Below are 16,808 nucleotides of genomic sequence, written 5' to 3' on the forward strand. Positions count from 1 at the left end.
AAAATAATAATAATAATAATAAAAAAGAAAATGAAAAACAATTCTTTTATTTATTAACATTTCAAATGTTACCCCCTTCCTGGTTTCCCTTCCACAACCCCCCAATCCCTCCTCTCCCCTACTTCTATGGGTATGCTCTCCTGCATACCCACCCACCGATTACTCTTCCAGAGGTCCTGATTTCAATTCCCAGCAACCACATGGTGGCTCACATGATCTGTAATGGGATCCAATCCCCTCTTCTGGTGTGTCTGAAAACAGTGTACTCACATACATCAAACAAATAAATACATCTTAAAAAAAGAACTATTAGTTCCTTTAATATGTTGTGTATTTTCCCTTGTTTTGATTAATTGTTCTGGATTATTTATTCTTTGTATCCTCTTGGGTATTTTTCAAGTTTTTTTTTCCTTCTAATGCTTTCTGTAGGGCCAAATTGGTGGACAGATGTTGTTTAAATTTGTTTTTATTGTGAATTGTTTTTATTCATCAATTGTTATTGATAGTTTTGCTGGGTATAGTAATTCAGGCTGGCATCTGTGTTTTTTCATGCTTGTGGAATATCTGGAGCCTCCAATTAAAAAGTCAGGTTTTAGTCTGATGGGCTTGCCTTTATATGTAATTTGATCTTTTTCTCTTGCAGCTTGTAATATCCCCCCCCCCACACACACACATTTAGGGTCTTAATTATTATATGTTGTGGGGAGTTTTGTTTCTGGTTCTTTTTATTTGGTGTTGTGTATACATCTTGTATCCTGATAGGTATTTCTTTAGATTAGGAAAATGTCCTTATGTGATTTTGTTAATACTTCCTATGCCTTTATCTGGGTTTCTTCTCTTTCTTGTACACCCAGCAGTCCTCAAACTGTGGGTCATGACCCCTTTGGAGGTTGAATACTCTTTCACAGGAGCTGGCTAACACCACTGAACAAGACAGATATTTACATTACAATTCATAACAGTACAATATTACAGTCATGAGTAGTAACAGAAATGATTTTATGGTTATGGAGTCACCACAGCATGAGGGACTGTTAAAGGGTTGCCACATTACAAAGACTGAGAACCACTGTTTTAGACTTATTTTTTGTAGGTTTAGTCTTTTCATAGTGTTCCAGATTTCCTCGATGTTTTGTGCCTACTCCTCCCCCCCCCCTTTTTTAACCCTGTACCTGTATTAATAGGTCAGTGGCCCAAGTTGGAAGCTGATCATCATCCTTCTTCATGAGGGTATTAGGAGTTTTATTTAGTTCACCTTTGGCTGTATCTCCTGCATTTTATTTTTTACTCGTTTCTTATTAAGGTTTCATTGATTGCCTCAACAGCTCTGTTTCATAAAGCAAAATAATGTATTACCCAGTCTTTCACCTTCTGTATGTTTATTTTAGCCCTCAAATCCTGCTTTGATAATGCCTCCTTTACTAGGTGGCCTTGACTATGTTGATGGGTATTCAACTCTTTGGTTGTTATTGCCCAAGTCTGGTTCCTAGCCCAGTATGGCAGCTGTGGGCTCTTGGTAGAGAACAGTTCCATGAGTTGGTGTAGAGGTGGGTTAGAATGAATGACTGAACCCTAGTTAAGTGTGGTGGCTGTGGGTTCCCTGAATCTTATAGCAAAAGTATACAGCTATGGGTCCCTAGGGAGAGACCTTGTTCTGTGGATTGATTGGGAGTCACAAAGGACTGGAGATGGCCTGGAAGGAATGACCAAAAAGAATGGCAGTCAAAAGCTAGGGCAACCCTAATTCTGCAGCAAGAGGTTAAGTCTCAGGGGGATGGAGGTATCCTGGGAAGAGGGGAAGGAGGGCACATGTAGCATAGCTGAGCCCCATCTTATTGTGGCAGCTGTGGGGCTCCTTGTAGAGAGCTATTCTGTAGATCAGAAGATGTCTTAAAGAAATAGAGGTAGCCTAGAAGAAATGGCTGAAAAGGGGAGGCAGTAAAGGTCTAGGGGACCCGGGTCCGCACCAAGAGGAGAAGTTGCAAAGGGATAGAGGTCCATGGTTAGATTTTATTAAAACGTGGGCTTTGGGGATTGGACTCAGGTTCTCACATTCATTTCAGTCTCTCTCCTTGGCATAGATGTATTTAAACGATGCCATCTTTTATAGGCGTATTAGATGTGTTTAAGCGATGACATCTTGGGTTATTTTGGTAGGCCATATGCATTTAGAGATTGATTCATTTCTTTTATATTTTCCAATTTAAGTGGATATGATTTTTGTTTGATTTGTTTTGTTTTTAGACAGGGTCTCAATTTCTAGCTCTAGCTGGCCTGAGACCTGCTGTGTAGACCGTTTTGGCCTTGAACTCACAAATATCCACCTGCTTCTGCCTCCTGCATGCTGGTATTAAAGGTTTCTGTGACCATGCCTAGCTAATGGACTCTGTTAAGGTTTGTCATAATTTTCTGGATTTCCTTGGCATCTGTCATAATTTCTGCCTTTTTTGGGGGTTAGTTTGTTTAAGGCTATGACCACCTTATTTACATTTCCTAAGAACCAACTCTCGGTTCTCTGGTTCTTTCTTTTCCTTTCACTCATTGTATTAATTTCTATCTTCCCGTCTACTGATTTTTTTTGTGTTTGCCTTGTTTTTGGTTTCTCAGGTAGAACATTTAGTTATCTGAGATTTCTCTGATTTGATTTTTTTTTTTTTTTTTTATTTTTTGGTAGACATTTGTAGCTAGAAGCGTCTACCCTTGGTACTGATTTCATGATTTAAGTGTTCCCCATGGTTTTGATTGGTTGTGTTTTCCCTTTCATTAACTTCTAGGGAGTTTTGGGTTTTTTCCTTTGGTGACCCAGTCATCATTCAATAGTGTTTCTTAAACCCCGTGGAGTCCCTCTAACTTAGGGAGGCTAGGATTCCATACGTTTGAGTTCTCCTTCGTGGGTACAGGAGAAATTTGCGTTCAGGTCTTTTCACTTCCAGAGGTTATGATCTAATGAGTTCTTTGTAGAGGGCTGTGCAGGTCCAGGTGTGAGCGTGTGCACGCTGGTTTGTGCAAAAATGGGGCATTCTTTCTTGGTTTTCAGTTAATGGCCACATCCACCTCAGATTCTGCTCTTTGACACCCATTAATATAGTCTGTCTGTCTGGATTCTAGTGGTCTCTGAATCAGAGTACAGAGTCCCTTTGGGTAAGCCCGATAACTGTGATCACTTGCTCTGTGTCTCTTCTTTCAAGGTTCAAGGGTTCAGTTTATGTTCGCTTTTAGCTTTCCAATGCCTCTACAAATTGATCACTTTTTGCCTGGAATTTTAAATAAATAGAGGAGGGTTAGTTTGAAAGAAGCAACTCCGCAGTTAACTTCAGTAGTTCAGTAAGTTGAGATACGGAGTTTAGTTACTCAATTCAAACACTTTTCCTCAAATTTCCATTTCTTTTCTTTTCTTTTTTTCTTTTTTTGAGCTATGTATTATAGAGATGCTTTTAGTAAGCCATCTAACACAAACTTTACTGCATTTCCCTGTCTCCTTTTTCTCGTCTCCTTCCTTTTCCTTTTCTTTTCTTCTGTTGCTGTGATAGAATGACATGGTAGATGCAGCCTAAGGCAGAAAGGCTTTGCCTTGCCTCATAGCTCAGACTGTGAGAGTAGAGAAAACATGGCAGTAGGCAGGGGAGGTGAGGTGCCAGGAGCTGGGGTGTGGGTGGGAGGAAGAAGTGGCTGGCCACATTGTAGCTGAACTCAAGTGGAGAGGAACTAGGAAGTGGGGATGGGCCTTACAGCCAGTCAACCTTAAAGCTTGTCATCGGTCACCTATTCCCTACAGAAAGGCCCCACCCCTTAAGGTTTCACGTTCTTCCCAAACAGATCGACTAGCTTGGGGGTGGGGTATGAGTGGGATTGGGTGATGGTGTTTAAACACATGAGCCTATACGGGATATTTACAATAAACAACAAAAAATAGTCAGCTAGCTTTCTTGGTCCCTCCCTTCCCCCCTTCCCTCCCCTCCCCTCCCCTCTTTCCTCCTCCCCTCTGTCCCTCCCCCTCCTTCCTATTTTACTTTTTTTGAACATTGGGACTTGAGCTTTCCAGCCCCACATATAGATTTTCTTATTGTTACTGATTCCTAGTATAATCCCACCATGGCCAGAGAGCACACTCAGTATGGTTCTTATAAATAATTCTTAATGAATTCATCATTTGACACGTTCATATATCTGTGCAAAGTGCATTCTGCTTACCCCCCCCCCCGTCACCTTTCTCTCGGCTGCCTCCCACCCGCCACCACCACTTTTCCCAGCAAGTTTCTTTCCCACATTCACGTCTTCTCATTTGAGATATGTTGCATTTGATTTTACAGAGTCGCTGAGATAGGTTGGTAGCCCAGCATACGGTTGGCCTTGTCTTAGAGTTCCTGCCTATGTCGGTTAAGTCACATAATTTATTGTGTTACATCAATATTTCTAATGCCCCTTTCCTTTCATGGGGTGGGTGCGGAGTTTTTTTCTGTATTGCCCAGGTGTTTCAGAATCTCATGCTGACTTACGTACTTACTTATGTTTCACTTACTTGTGGCAGTTTTTCCGTCCTGCTTGGCGCTCACGGTTGCATGTCTGAAGTCTTTGGGATGCCAACCCTTTAACAGTAGGAATTTCACCTTACTGTCTTTGGCAGTGTCTTCCTCTCCATGTCCGCTGTTGATAATGTGATGTCAACTTCTTCTGATTAGGGTTTCCACTGTGTAGTTTTCTATTTCCCCTTTCCCCTTGAGATACCTGGGATTTGGCTTTCAGACAGTCTCAGTGTGGCTGTGTTTCTTTAGTTGGTATGCTTAGGTTTCTTACATTTCAGACAGTATGTACTGAAGTCAGCCATTTTGTTGTTTACTGTTGTTTCCTCTAGCTGACCGACTTTTCTTCATCACACTCATTTTCAGACGCATATTGCTTTGCTTTAATTTGCAGCATTTCTTTTGTGTGCTATTTATGTTCCTATTAACTTTATTTAATCATTTTTTAATAGGGAAAGATAGAGTGTTTAACACCCCGTTGTGTGAACAAGGAATAGTTGGATTTGGCATTGGAATCGCGGTCACTGGTGCAACGGCTATTGCGGAAATCCAGTTTGCCGACTATATTTTCCCCGCCTTTGATCAGGTAGGTTGCCTGCTGCTTTGCTGGGAAGGGTTTCTCTGAGGGTCAGTCTCCAGCGTTCAGAAGCCGGCTGGCTTCTCCCACTCAGCCCCGCCCTGCCTTCAGCAATTGTCCACTTGTGCTCTGCAGTTCGCATTTTGTAGTGGGGATGCCTTTGAAGATACAATGTCATGCTTTTAGGGCATGCATTGAGCAGGAAGGAGTCACTGTCGCATGTCCCTTCTCTCTGCAGATTGTCAATGAAGCTGCCAAGTATCGCTACCGCTCAGGCGATCTTTTCAACTGTGGGAGCCTCACCATCCGGGCCCCGTGGGGTTGTGTGGGCCATGGGGCTCTCTACCATTCTCAGAGTCCTGAAGCCTTTTTTGCCCATTGCCCAGGGATCAAGGTATCCTTGTTTATTTCATTTGTTTGATCATTATTAGTTGTTCCCCCCCCCCCCCCCGTGCCCCCTTTGCTCATGCAGTTAGTATTACCCAACAGTGTTCTTACCTGAAGGAAGACAAGCAGGACTTTGGAATTGATACCAACTTAACTATATTTGAGATAGAGGGTTAGCATTTCTTTTTAGATTAACTTGCTGATGCTCAGTTTTCTAGAATGTTCCTCCTGAAGCAGCACTGACATGATGCTGACATCAGTTAACTGCGTAGGTTCTAAAGAGTATGGCACTCTCTCAACGTTCTAGTTTCTTCTTTCCATTGGGTTTTTCTTGTTTAGCTGATTTTGAGATACTTTGAATAAAACCTACTGTTCAGTCAATATTTATCTCAAAGTCAGTGTTTGCTCTTAGCTCAGTCTTCAGGTTTTGAGCAGATGGAGAGAGGACTGTCATCTAGATGTGAATCTTTTCTGTTCTAGGATAAAGTAGCTCTGCTCAGTCCACTTAGTAGCATCTCCTGTTTGTAACTGGAGCTTGTAATAGCTTTTATGTCTCTTTGATGCCACAAATATTTTGTCTCTTGATAGTCACCAAACAGCTTTCCAGGGAATCACAGAAACTCCCGGATGTTTTGCAGAGAGGCCTGTTTGCTTTTGACAGCACAAATCAGTTGTAAAAATGTTTACATTTTTTTCCTTATTGTTTTTTTTCTGCTGGATCATAAGAATAAGGTTTGTCTCAGTTGAATGGAGTCTGTATGCTTTTCTGACACAAGCCAGCAGTGGCAGTTTGGGACAAGAGCCACTTTGGGGCAACTCTTGTTTTTGAGTTTGAGCTGGGTGTTGATTATATTTAATGTTTATATCATATCCTAGGGTTTTAAACAACAGAACGTTTAATCTTCTGTTGTGTTTTCTATTTTTTATTTTTAAACTTGAAATACACACACACACTAAAAGGCTAATAAAGATAATTATACGAAGAAAGTAAGGGCTGGAGAGATGGCTTAGTGGTTAAGAGCAGTAATTGTTCTTGAGGAGGGTCAGGGTTCCATCCCCAGCACCCGCAGGGTGACTTACAACCCTTTGTGTAACTCAAGTTCTAGGGCATCTGATACCTTCTGGCCTCTGTAGGCACTGCACACTCATGGTATATACACATATATACAAACAAAATATTCATGCACATAAAATAAAAATAAATAAATTTTATGGCAGGGCAGTGGTGGTGTATGCCTTTAATCCCAGTGCTTGGGAGGCAGAGGCAGGCAGATCTCTTATGAGTTTGAGGCCAGCCTGACCTACAGAGAGAGTTCCAAGTTCTAGGACAGCCAAGGCAACATAGAGAAACCCTATTTGGAAAAACAAAACCACCACCACCAAAACAAAAACAAAGAAAGAAAGACTAAAGCATAGAAGCATAAAGGCATTACATAAAGTGAGTGTGCAGTGCCAACAGAGGCAATCATATCATTGTATGATATGGTTAGTAGAGAGATTTATGCTATTTTATTTTTAAAAAAACATTCTTTTAATAAAAATAACACAATTCTTTCAAGGCACTAAGATTAAAAGTTTGAAGTCAGCCTGGTTTACCTAGCATGGCTTTTTCTGAACCAGATTAAGAGCTAGGGGTATCGCACAGTGTAGAACCTAGTGTGTGCAAGCTAAGGACTTGACTTCCAGATCTACAAACCAAACCAAACAAACCAAAAACCACAATAATATGTTTGAAACCCAAAGGTGGTTTGCTTCAAGGAGTCTTCTTTGATCTTTGTAGGAGGTTCAGGCTTATTCTAATAGTCCTTCCAAACTAAGGTTTGTTCTTATGTATTTTACAATCATGAGAAGTTAGACGCAAGTCTGTGATGTGATGGTCAAGAGTGTGGTCTCCAGTTTGTATCGGGAGAGAGTAAAAATCTCTGTTCTGGCAAGCTGTATGACCTTGGGCAGTGTCTTTACCTCTCTGTGTGCGCCAGTCTCTGTTTCTAAGTGGGGGAAAGAGTAGTAGCTGCTTCCTGAGGTCTCTGTGAAGGACAGATGAAATGACCCACGCAGAGTGCTTTGCCAAGTTATCTCATAAACTTCCTCCTGTCAGCAATCCTCCTCATTCCTAAAGGTCTTGGAGCCCTTCCCTGTGCACTGGAGATGTGGAATAGCCATGCTTTCCTCTTCTCCGTGTAATGGGATGCTATACTATGTAGCCCGCAGAGTTCAGTGGATTGCATTTTCACTTTTGAAATGCAGGTTTGCCACTTGCTCATTAGAACGGAGGGGATTGTGGCTCTTTACATTGGTGAGTGGTCGCCACATGTCATTTTAGAAATGCTTATCTGAGGGGCAAGGTGTAAATTTTATAGTAAATACGAATTCCTGTTCCCCAGTTGAATTACTTACACTTGATTGATTAACTATCAACCTTAGGAGTGGACTTCATGGGATGTATTTTATTAAAATTGTTTGTTTTTACAGGTGGTAATACCCAGAAGCCCTTTCCAGGCCAAGGGACTTCTGTTGTCATGCATAGAAGATAAAAATCCATGTATATTTTTTGAACCTAAAATACTTTACCGGGCAGCAGGTAAAGATTTCTTATATTTTGTGTTTGTGACTCTCCTTATATTCTTTTACAGAGTTAATTTTTAAAAAATCCTTTCCTCTCCTAACATTGAGTTCTATAATTCTTAATTTTGTCCCCCGATGTAAACTTTAGAGAAAACCCATTTATTTAGATTTTGATTGCGGGATGTAAAATGTTAACAAGAACAAAAGATCATGCTTAGTTCTGTTTGGTCAGTGTGGGTTGGAGGAGAAAGAAAAGGTACTTGTTTTGCTTCATGATGTTGAAAGTCTGCTTTAGATAAGTTACCCCAAGATCCTCTAGGTCAGGGGACTCTGGGATGAGGCAGGTCCTGTTAGCAGTGTACTATGGAATCAGGCTTCCCGGGGGTCTGTCTGCATTAGACCAAGATGCCTGGTTACCCTTTCTGCAGCTCACAATCACAATTCTATAAACACACATCTGTGACTGCTTATTTCTCAGCTGTCATGGAAAATTTAAATATCAAATGATTTATTCTATCTAAAATGTATCCCCTCACACCCTGAATTCAAGAGCATTACTTTGGCAAATCACTTTTGAACAGTTAAATTTGAAGCCACATGTTTTTGTTATGATGTAATTTATGGACAAGAAAACACACAATTACTGTGTTTGGTTTGAGGGGTTTTTGATAGCCGCATACATCCCCGTAGCCACTGTACAAAACAAGATGCAGGACACCTGATCACTCCTGAAAGCCCTTTCCTCTTCTTTTCTTTCTGCCCGTCTATTCTCTCAGCTCAAAGCCTAGTTGCTTTCTGATTGCGATTAAGTTAGCTGTTTATGTTTATGATAGATTAGCTGGACTTTGTGGAAATGGAATCTCCCATCTATTATGTTTGTTTTCTTTTCCAAACTGGTGTCACAGAGGTCCGTCCATGTTGTTGCCTGCGTCTAGTTTATCTGGATTGCCATGTCACAGCCTATTGTGAGAATCATCATTGTTCATTATTATTACTATTGTGATAACTGCGCAGTTGTGTACAATATTAGGGTATTATTCAGAGAGTGAACATGCCTTTCAGTTGTATGGATAGTTGTTCATCACTGTTATTACTGTTTTTGTTATTGTAAGAAAAATTGTTTCTTCTAAGGAAAGTAGGTTACTTCTCTCTTCAGCAAGCTACTGACCTTTAAATATTATTAATATATTGTACCTCTACTTCTGGCACCTGACTACTAATGAGTTAATTGGGAAATGTATCTTGGTTATGAAGAAAAAAAGGACTTGACAATCTAAGACATATATAATTCTGTTGCATAAGAATTATTTTAAGTTCATATCCATTGTATGGGCCCACTATTATTTATTGAAGGCTAATGCACTGGGCTTCTATTTTACCCAGTTAGCTTTTAAAACTGCCTTGTATTGTTAGCAGAGAGAGAGATTTCCCCAAATCTAAAGTATTTTTGTCTCCATAGTTCTTGAAATAAAGTATTTTAAGGATTCTAAACATTGATTTCCTTAGGAACCTAAAATGTCAGTCATCTAAAATAATTACCTGTTATCCCTTGATATATATTACATGTGTATGTGTTTTTAATAATCAGAATATATACTTTCAATCTATATGTGTAGTGTCTATACTCTACCATCTGAATCTGTGTATCTGTGCATCACTTTGGAAGCATGTGTTTCTTGACAGTGGTTTGTCTGTCTGTCTCTGCTCTCTTATGCGTTGTTCATAGAGATCTGTTTCTATCTTAGCCATGTAGGAAAGCTTTTGTTGTATCTAAAACAAGTGGATCCGCAGTTAACAGGACATAATTTCATTACTGCAGAGAGTGCCTTGATAAAATGTTGAGAACAGAGGACAATCAAAGGTTTTCAGTGAACTTGAAGTGCAGAGTTGCTTTTGAATTTGTTGACGTGTTTTCTGTGATCAATAAGCTGTGCTGTTCATGGCACTGGGCCCCGAAGAATTTTCCGATTTACTTTCCAGATTGAATTTGAACATTGACCACATGTGTCCTTACTTTCTGTTATTTTCTTAGTGACCAAGATAGTGCCATGTGATAGAGTGATGCTTTCTTACCTCTGTGTAAAGTTTAGAATCATGAATCACTGCACCGAGTACCAAGTTTGCCCATTATAGCTCTGTGGCCATCTATAGTTTATATACAGAATAAAAATAGCAAAAGTTCCCCTTCTATCCCCTTTATTTCCTACTTCCCCTTAGCCCAACTTCTGTGGATTTATATTTATCTGCATAGGTGACTAGGTGGACGATATTTTTTGACATATAAAACATAAAACAATAAGCACTGTCCTGTAACTTGCTTTGTGAAACATTTTTTCTATAAATGTACAAAAATCTATAAATATATGTCTATATACTCAAGTAATAAAGAGCAAGCTATAGGTTTTTATTAAAGGAACTGTTCCTTAAATTATATTTCTGTTAATTCTTTGGGAATTTCATATAATGTGTTTTGATCATATTCACTCCCACTCCTGCCCACCCTCCCAACTTTGTGATCTCCCCCGTAAATACTCATCGGGCCCAATTGGTAATGCTTCTATCCTCCTGGGTGTGGGGCTCTGTACTGAAATATGGTGGACATACCTGGGACCACACCCTTACGGAAAACTGAGTCTTCTTCATTAGAAGCCATCAACCACAAATAGTTCTGCAGTTACGGGTAGGTCCTCTTGACACACACCCCCATTTTGCCACATATTTGGATATATTTCTGTCCGTTAACATGGGTAAAGCTGATTTTTACTTCATAAAATATGTACCATACCTACGCGTCTTTCCCCTGCTTATAAACATTGAATTGCTTCTAAATTCTGGCTTTAAAAAACAGTATTGAAAAAAACCATCTGTTTATATACATTTAAGTATATAGGAGAAGAAAATTACATCTATATTAAAAATGTGTCTTGTCAAGAATCAAGAAATGTATAATCTGTATACTCAAATACTAAAGGTCAAGCTGTATTTTACAAAAAGCTTTTAAAAATATTTCTATTAATTATCAGTGAATTGATCCATTAATAAAAATTGTTCTGTAAATTAGAAGCTCACAAAATTGGTATTAAGTCTTTTACTGCTTTCTCTGATCCCCATGTAGTTTTTAGCTGCACCCTGGTAGTACATCAAGCTTGAAGTTAAGAGCATCTTGCCATTCCCCCCCCCCCCAGGGGCTAGTAGTTGCTATTGCCTATTCATGTGCAAATATAAAAACTAATGTTGGTCCCTATCTAATAAGTAACCACAGTTGAGAAAGTTCGAGAAAGCTGGATGTGGTGGCACATACCTGTAATCCCAACATTTGGGAGACTGAGAAAAGACGATTGCTGTGAGTTCAAGGCCAGCCAGGGATACAGGGCTACATAGTAAGACCTTCATAAAAAACAAACAAAACCAAAAAAACAACCCCCCCCCCGAAAACAGGTGACAACAACAACAGCAGCAGCTACAACATTAAAACAACCTAATCAACATGCGAAACAAAAGTTGTAGGAACATCACAAAACTGCTCTTGACGGTGAGGTCTGAGTGGTAGTGGTGATGCGGAAAGGCCCAGAAGTGTGTGATGTATTCAGTGATTAACTAACCTTCAGAAGCAAGAGTCAACCCGGGCTGTACCCCATGGCTGCGGTAACCTGAGTGTTGAGTGGCAGCTGTTTAATTCCCTTCTGCATCCATTTAAAAGTGATGTTCCACTGCATGTAGAAACTGGTGTTTTGTGGAACAACATGACTAGCCATGACTGTAACTGTGCAAGTGAGTGAGAACTAACTATGTTGTGAATGTGTTGAGGGTTTAAGGGATAGCCTAACCCAGTTTATTATACCCAGGTTTTGTTTTTTTTGTACACATGTGTGCCTGCATGAGTTTGTGTGTACCATGTGCTTACAGAGGCCAGATGAAGGTCTACTGGAACTGGAGTTATAGGCAGTTATCAGCTGCTGATGTATGTGGTGGGAGACAAACTCAAGAGCATTAAGAGTTCCATCATTGGGAAGAGAGGCCCCTTGGTCTTGCAAACTTTATATGACCCAGCACAGGGGAAGGCCAGGGCCAAGAAGTGGGAGTGGGTGGGTAGGGGAGCAGGGGCGGGGGGGGGTGTATAAGGAACTTTTGGGATAGCATTTGAAATGTAAATAATAATGATAATAATAATAATAATAATAATAATGGTGAATTAATGTGACTAATACAAAAAATAAACAGTTCCTAATCACTGAGCCATCCCTTTAGCTCCTTTTTTTACAAAAATAAAAACAGAATTACTTGATTTAAAAATGAACAGTCTGAAAAGATGCATTAATTTATTGGTGCTTTTTTTTTTCTTATCTACTTAACAAAACAGCGACCCATTTTAAATTGGGAGTAACAATCTTTTTTTTTTTTTTTTTTGGCGTGTCAATTCTTGTGTTAAGTGATTTTCCTCGTGACTGTAATTTAGTGTTCAATTATTTTCCTCATGTGACATTCATATATTTTTTTAGCTATAGAAAATGCATTTGAGAATACAGTTCACTTTTAAATATTTCATTATCTCTTAGAGAATTATATTTTGATCATAGTCATTGCTGCCCCCAACCTCTTCCAATTTCATATTTGATGAACTTTGTGCCTTTTTTTTTTTTTAAACTCATCAAACCTCATTGGTGTTGCCTATATGCTGTTAGGTTGTGACTATCCACTGGAACATGTGAGACCTGCTGGAGCCACACCCTTAAAGATAACTCTCTTTTGTTCAGCATCTATAAATTACCAATAGAGCATCAGCTATCGACGGGGCTTCATACCCATTTCTCTTCATTCTAGGAGTCTGACTGATTTGAGCTTGCACAGGTTACAACCATTGTGAGTTCATATTTCACAATGGTTCTAATGTATCTGGAAAACATTGTTTTCCTTCAATCTCAACCTCTGGCTCTTAGTTTTTCAAGTCCCTGAGACTTGGCAGTATGGGAGTGTGATAGAGGTGTCCAATTTAGGCCTGAGCACTCTGCATTCAATTATTCTCTGCACCTTGTTTAGTTGTGAAACTCTATTTTAATCACCATTTGTAGGCTTATATTTTTCAGAACCTACTTTAATAAGGGTTCTTAAATGCTTCAATCTTTCTTACAGCCCAGTGACCAAAGGTAGGGGAGGAAGACGGCTAATAGGACAAAGGGCATAGACCTGTTTAGAAGTAGTTCTTTGGGGGAAATTCCAGTCTTCATTGTCAGCAGTCCAGTCCCCTAGCAAAACACCAAACATGAATCAGCAGCAGTGACTTGATCCAGAAGAAACCACAAGACTCCAAAGATTGGCACAAGGCCCCTGAAACAGCAAGAAGCAGCCAGAGCACCACCAGGAGTTCTTTGGTGCATTTCTCTTTACAAAGTCACAATAAGTGAAGATTAGTGAAGAAAGCAAGGCGAACCAATATCAGAGCGTCATCAGCAAAGACCAGCAAGGTGAAGCCTAGGGAAGACCAGCAAGGCAAATCGATGCCAGAGCATTGTCTACTGTCTGCTGGGTTATACTTATACTCTTTCCAAACATCACGTGTCCTCTCAAGCATCTGTTTCAGGAAAATAACACATGCCATCTCACCAGGCAGCTTCCAGAAAAACACCATGTGTCTGTCCTCGGCAAAACAGCCTCTCATGTTCTGCTTTATCAAAGCATCCTCCCATAAGACAGCATCCAGAAAAACATCACATGATACTACTGAGTCTTCAGAAATTCACACTTCAACCACTGATTGTAAAAAGATGCTTCTTTGATGAGGTTTGAGAGGTGCTATAAGAAGGTAGCATGAGGAATTGGTTTAATACTGTAATCATAGTAATCAGAGTAGGTCCTCCTCTAGGGTCTATGTCTTGTCTAGCCACTGGTTCTTGGCTCTGATAACAGTGCACATGTGGGTTCCATCTTGGGGAACAGGCCTGATTTCTAATTAGAGAGTGGTTGGTTGGTCCCGTGCCATTTGTGCCACTGTTGCCAGCATGTCTGGATAAGACTGAGTTTCACTTTCTTCCTCCAGTAGCATGCATAGCAACTTCTTTATAAAAACTAGCCAGTAAGGATTAAGCTTCCAGGTCGGTACCTGCTTGATTTCTCCATGTTTATGGCACACATATGTGATATATTCAGCAACAGGGTCTTGCCATCAGTTCAGGAGGGTGACTAAGAACAGTGGCAATCACCTGCAAAACATGAGAGTCTATAACTAACTGGCCAACAACTCTGATAGAGCTAACCCATTCCTGACATTGGGTTTTTATTAGTTAGCTTGTGGTGTCTAGGAGGGAGATAATTGTCCTGGAAAAGTGTAACTACATTTAAATTGTTTATATTTTAGGGAGCATCTTCATAGTTTTTCATGTCGTTTTCAGAAAGTCTTTAGTGTCACTCATCTATTTTATCTCTTTTTCTTGGGTTTTCTCTTTTAAACCTCATCCTATTTAACTCTTCCTATTCCATTATTCACCCTTACCTGTTATATTGCTGTGTTCTTCCCCCACTTGAAAGTCTCCCTCCCATTGACCCCTTACCAATCTCTATGTGGTACATTTACACAATGGAATATCATTCAACCATTAAGAAAAATGAAAGTTGTAAGTAAATGGATGCAAACAACCATTCCATGCGAGGTAACCCAGATGCAGAACTATAAACCTCCTTTGTTTTCCTTCATTGTGGATGGTAGCTTTGAGTCTTCATGTGTGCATCTTATTTGGAATATCCAAAGCAATTCCAGTATTTTCAAGAGGAAAGAACAGTTGTCAGTACAATTGATTTGGTAGCACCGTTGCCAACTTGGAATTGTAACATACTGCTGATTGCATGGAAAAAATCCCTCTGAGTTACTGAGAAGATGAAAGAGGCTGGAGACATGGTTAAAGTTCACTACACTCTGGGTTATGAAGTATCAGTCCCATGAAAGCTTTTCTTTGTCATGTCAAACAAGACTGCAAAATGTAATGAGGTTAATTGCAAGTCTTGCAAAGAGCAGATAGACGCTCTGTCATATCACTACTGCCTTTGCCATGCGTGCTTGCCAGCCATCTTGAGAAGGGGTCTAATTTGTCTCATGCAGAAAAGCTGGAGATGTAGGATGTCATCATTTAATTAAGTGATTATTAAAAGTGATTTCAGGAGCTCTCTCTTTTCTCTCCCTCCCTCACCCCCCCTCTCTCTGTGTGTGTGTGTGTGTGTGTGAGAGAGAGAGAGAGAGAGAGAGAGAGAGAGAGAGAGAGAGAGAGAGAGAGAGAGACTCAATTAAATAATTGTGTTACAACCAGCAGAAAATGAGTTCGATCACCAGAACCCATGTAAACATGTTGGGCATGATGATGTGTGCTTGTTATTCCAACCCTGGTGAGGGAGAGACAGGAGGAATCCTGGTCCCACTGGCCAGTCAAGTGTACTTGGGGAGTTCCAGACCACTTTGAGACTCTGACTCAAAGGAGGTATATTCTGTTGTGGAAGGTGACACCTGAGGGTTGTATTCTGGCTTCCACAAACATGTTCACACATGCACGAAAGTGATATCAGGTACATTTAAGTTGAAAAAGGTATAGACTTTTCCAGAGTAACATTACCATTGAGCTAGAAACAATAAGTTCTTTAGTGACATTTCAATGGTAAGAACACATGATCTTCTGAAATAATGGTGTGCATAAAGACACTTACAACCTTAAAATAATTATATATGAAAGTATCTGCAAGAGAAGTCTTCTGATCACATGCAGGATACTCTTGGAGTCTTTACTTGTAGTATTTGTTCAGATGGCTTTTAATTTATAGTCAAGTCTCAAGGGAATTGTTGTCTGGCATGCGTAGATACGAGCTTTGCATCTTCCCATCTTTGCAGGTAAGTTTGTCCAGGATACAAAGAGATCATAGATACAGTATTTAGTGTGTCTCTGTTCCACCTACGGTGTATTGCTTACTAATAGCTTCATTTGTGTTATTTGTACTAACATTTCAAAACTGGAATACTAATCCTCAGTGCCTCTATGAGATATATACAGTATATATAATGGCCCTGTGGGTAAGAGTAATTCTTCATAAAATGGAAATGCCCTATGCAGCCTTAATGATGGGGTCAGTGTAATTTTGTAGATTGTGATGTTGCCTTCTTCCACAGAACATAAGGTAACGTGTCCTCATGTTCCTGTGATATTTCCATAGTCACAGGTGGGATCCTGGGACACAAAAGTAATATAATAATTTGTCAGAGATATAATAATTTGTCTATCAAATTAGATGCAGAGATAATGCTGGAGCCTGGCTTCTGTTTGGTCCTATGGGACTGACAGATGAGGCAGGCTGTTTTCAGGATGCAATGAAGACATTAAGTATATTTAATCATCAGACATCATAGGCTAGAAATGCACAGTCAGTACTTTTTAATACAGGGAACATTTATGTCTTGTCAGAGCATCAGGTATGATAAAGCTTTACCCATGTTTCACATTGTGGGGAAACTCTCATTCTTGAAGTTCAATGTGTGGGGAAGAATCAATAATCCTTATATGTCAGTAATGGTCATTGCATGCAGGGGAATTTGCAGCTTGAAGATCAGTGGTTAATTTCTTGCACACAAGTAATTAATATAGGAAATCAGAAGGATCAGAAGGTATTGGCAAGTTCTTTCAAGAGATAGGGGGATGATAACTTACAGGTTTCAGCATTTGCCTCATCTGAAGTATCATAAGTCTGTTTTCTTTTCTTTCTTTCTTTCTTTTTTTTTTTTTTTTTTG

The 16,808-nt window shown here is 39.8% G+C and overlaps 1 protein-coding gene across 1 annotated transcript in view; it reads left to right on the plus strand.

Moving 5' to 3' along the window:
- Bckdhb (branched chain keto acid dehydrogenase E1 subunit beta) overlaps positions 1 to 16,808 on the plus strand; it is a 181,461-nt gene that overhangs the window by 45,022 nt on the left and 119,631 nt on the right. The window contains exons 4-6 of the mRNA XM_021206174.1: positions 4,973 to 5,106; positions 5,336 to 5,491; positions 7,957 to 8,065. Coding sequence (XP_021061833.1) covers positions 4,973 to 5,106; positions 5,336 to 5,491; positions 7,957 to 8,065 — 399 coding nt within the window. The remainder of the gene's footprint in view (positions 1 to 4,972; positions 5,107 to 5,335; positions 5,492 to 7,956; positions 8,066 to 16,808) is intronic.

This window comes from Mus pahari, chromosome 10 (assembly GCF_900095145.1).
Source record: "Mus pahari chromosome 10, PAHARI_EIJ_v1.1, whole genome shotgun sequence".
Lineage (NCBI taxonomy): Eukaryota > Metazoa > Chordata > Mammalia > Rodentia > Muridae > Mus > Mus pahari.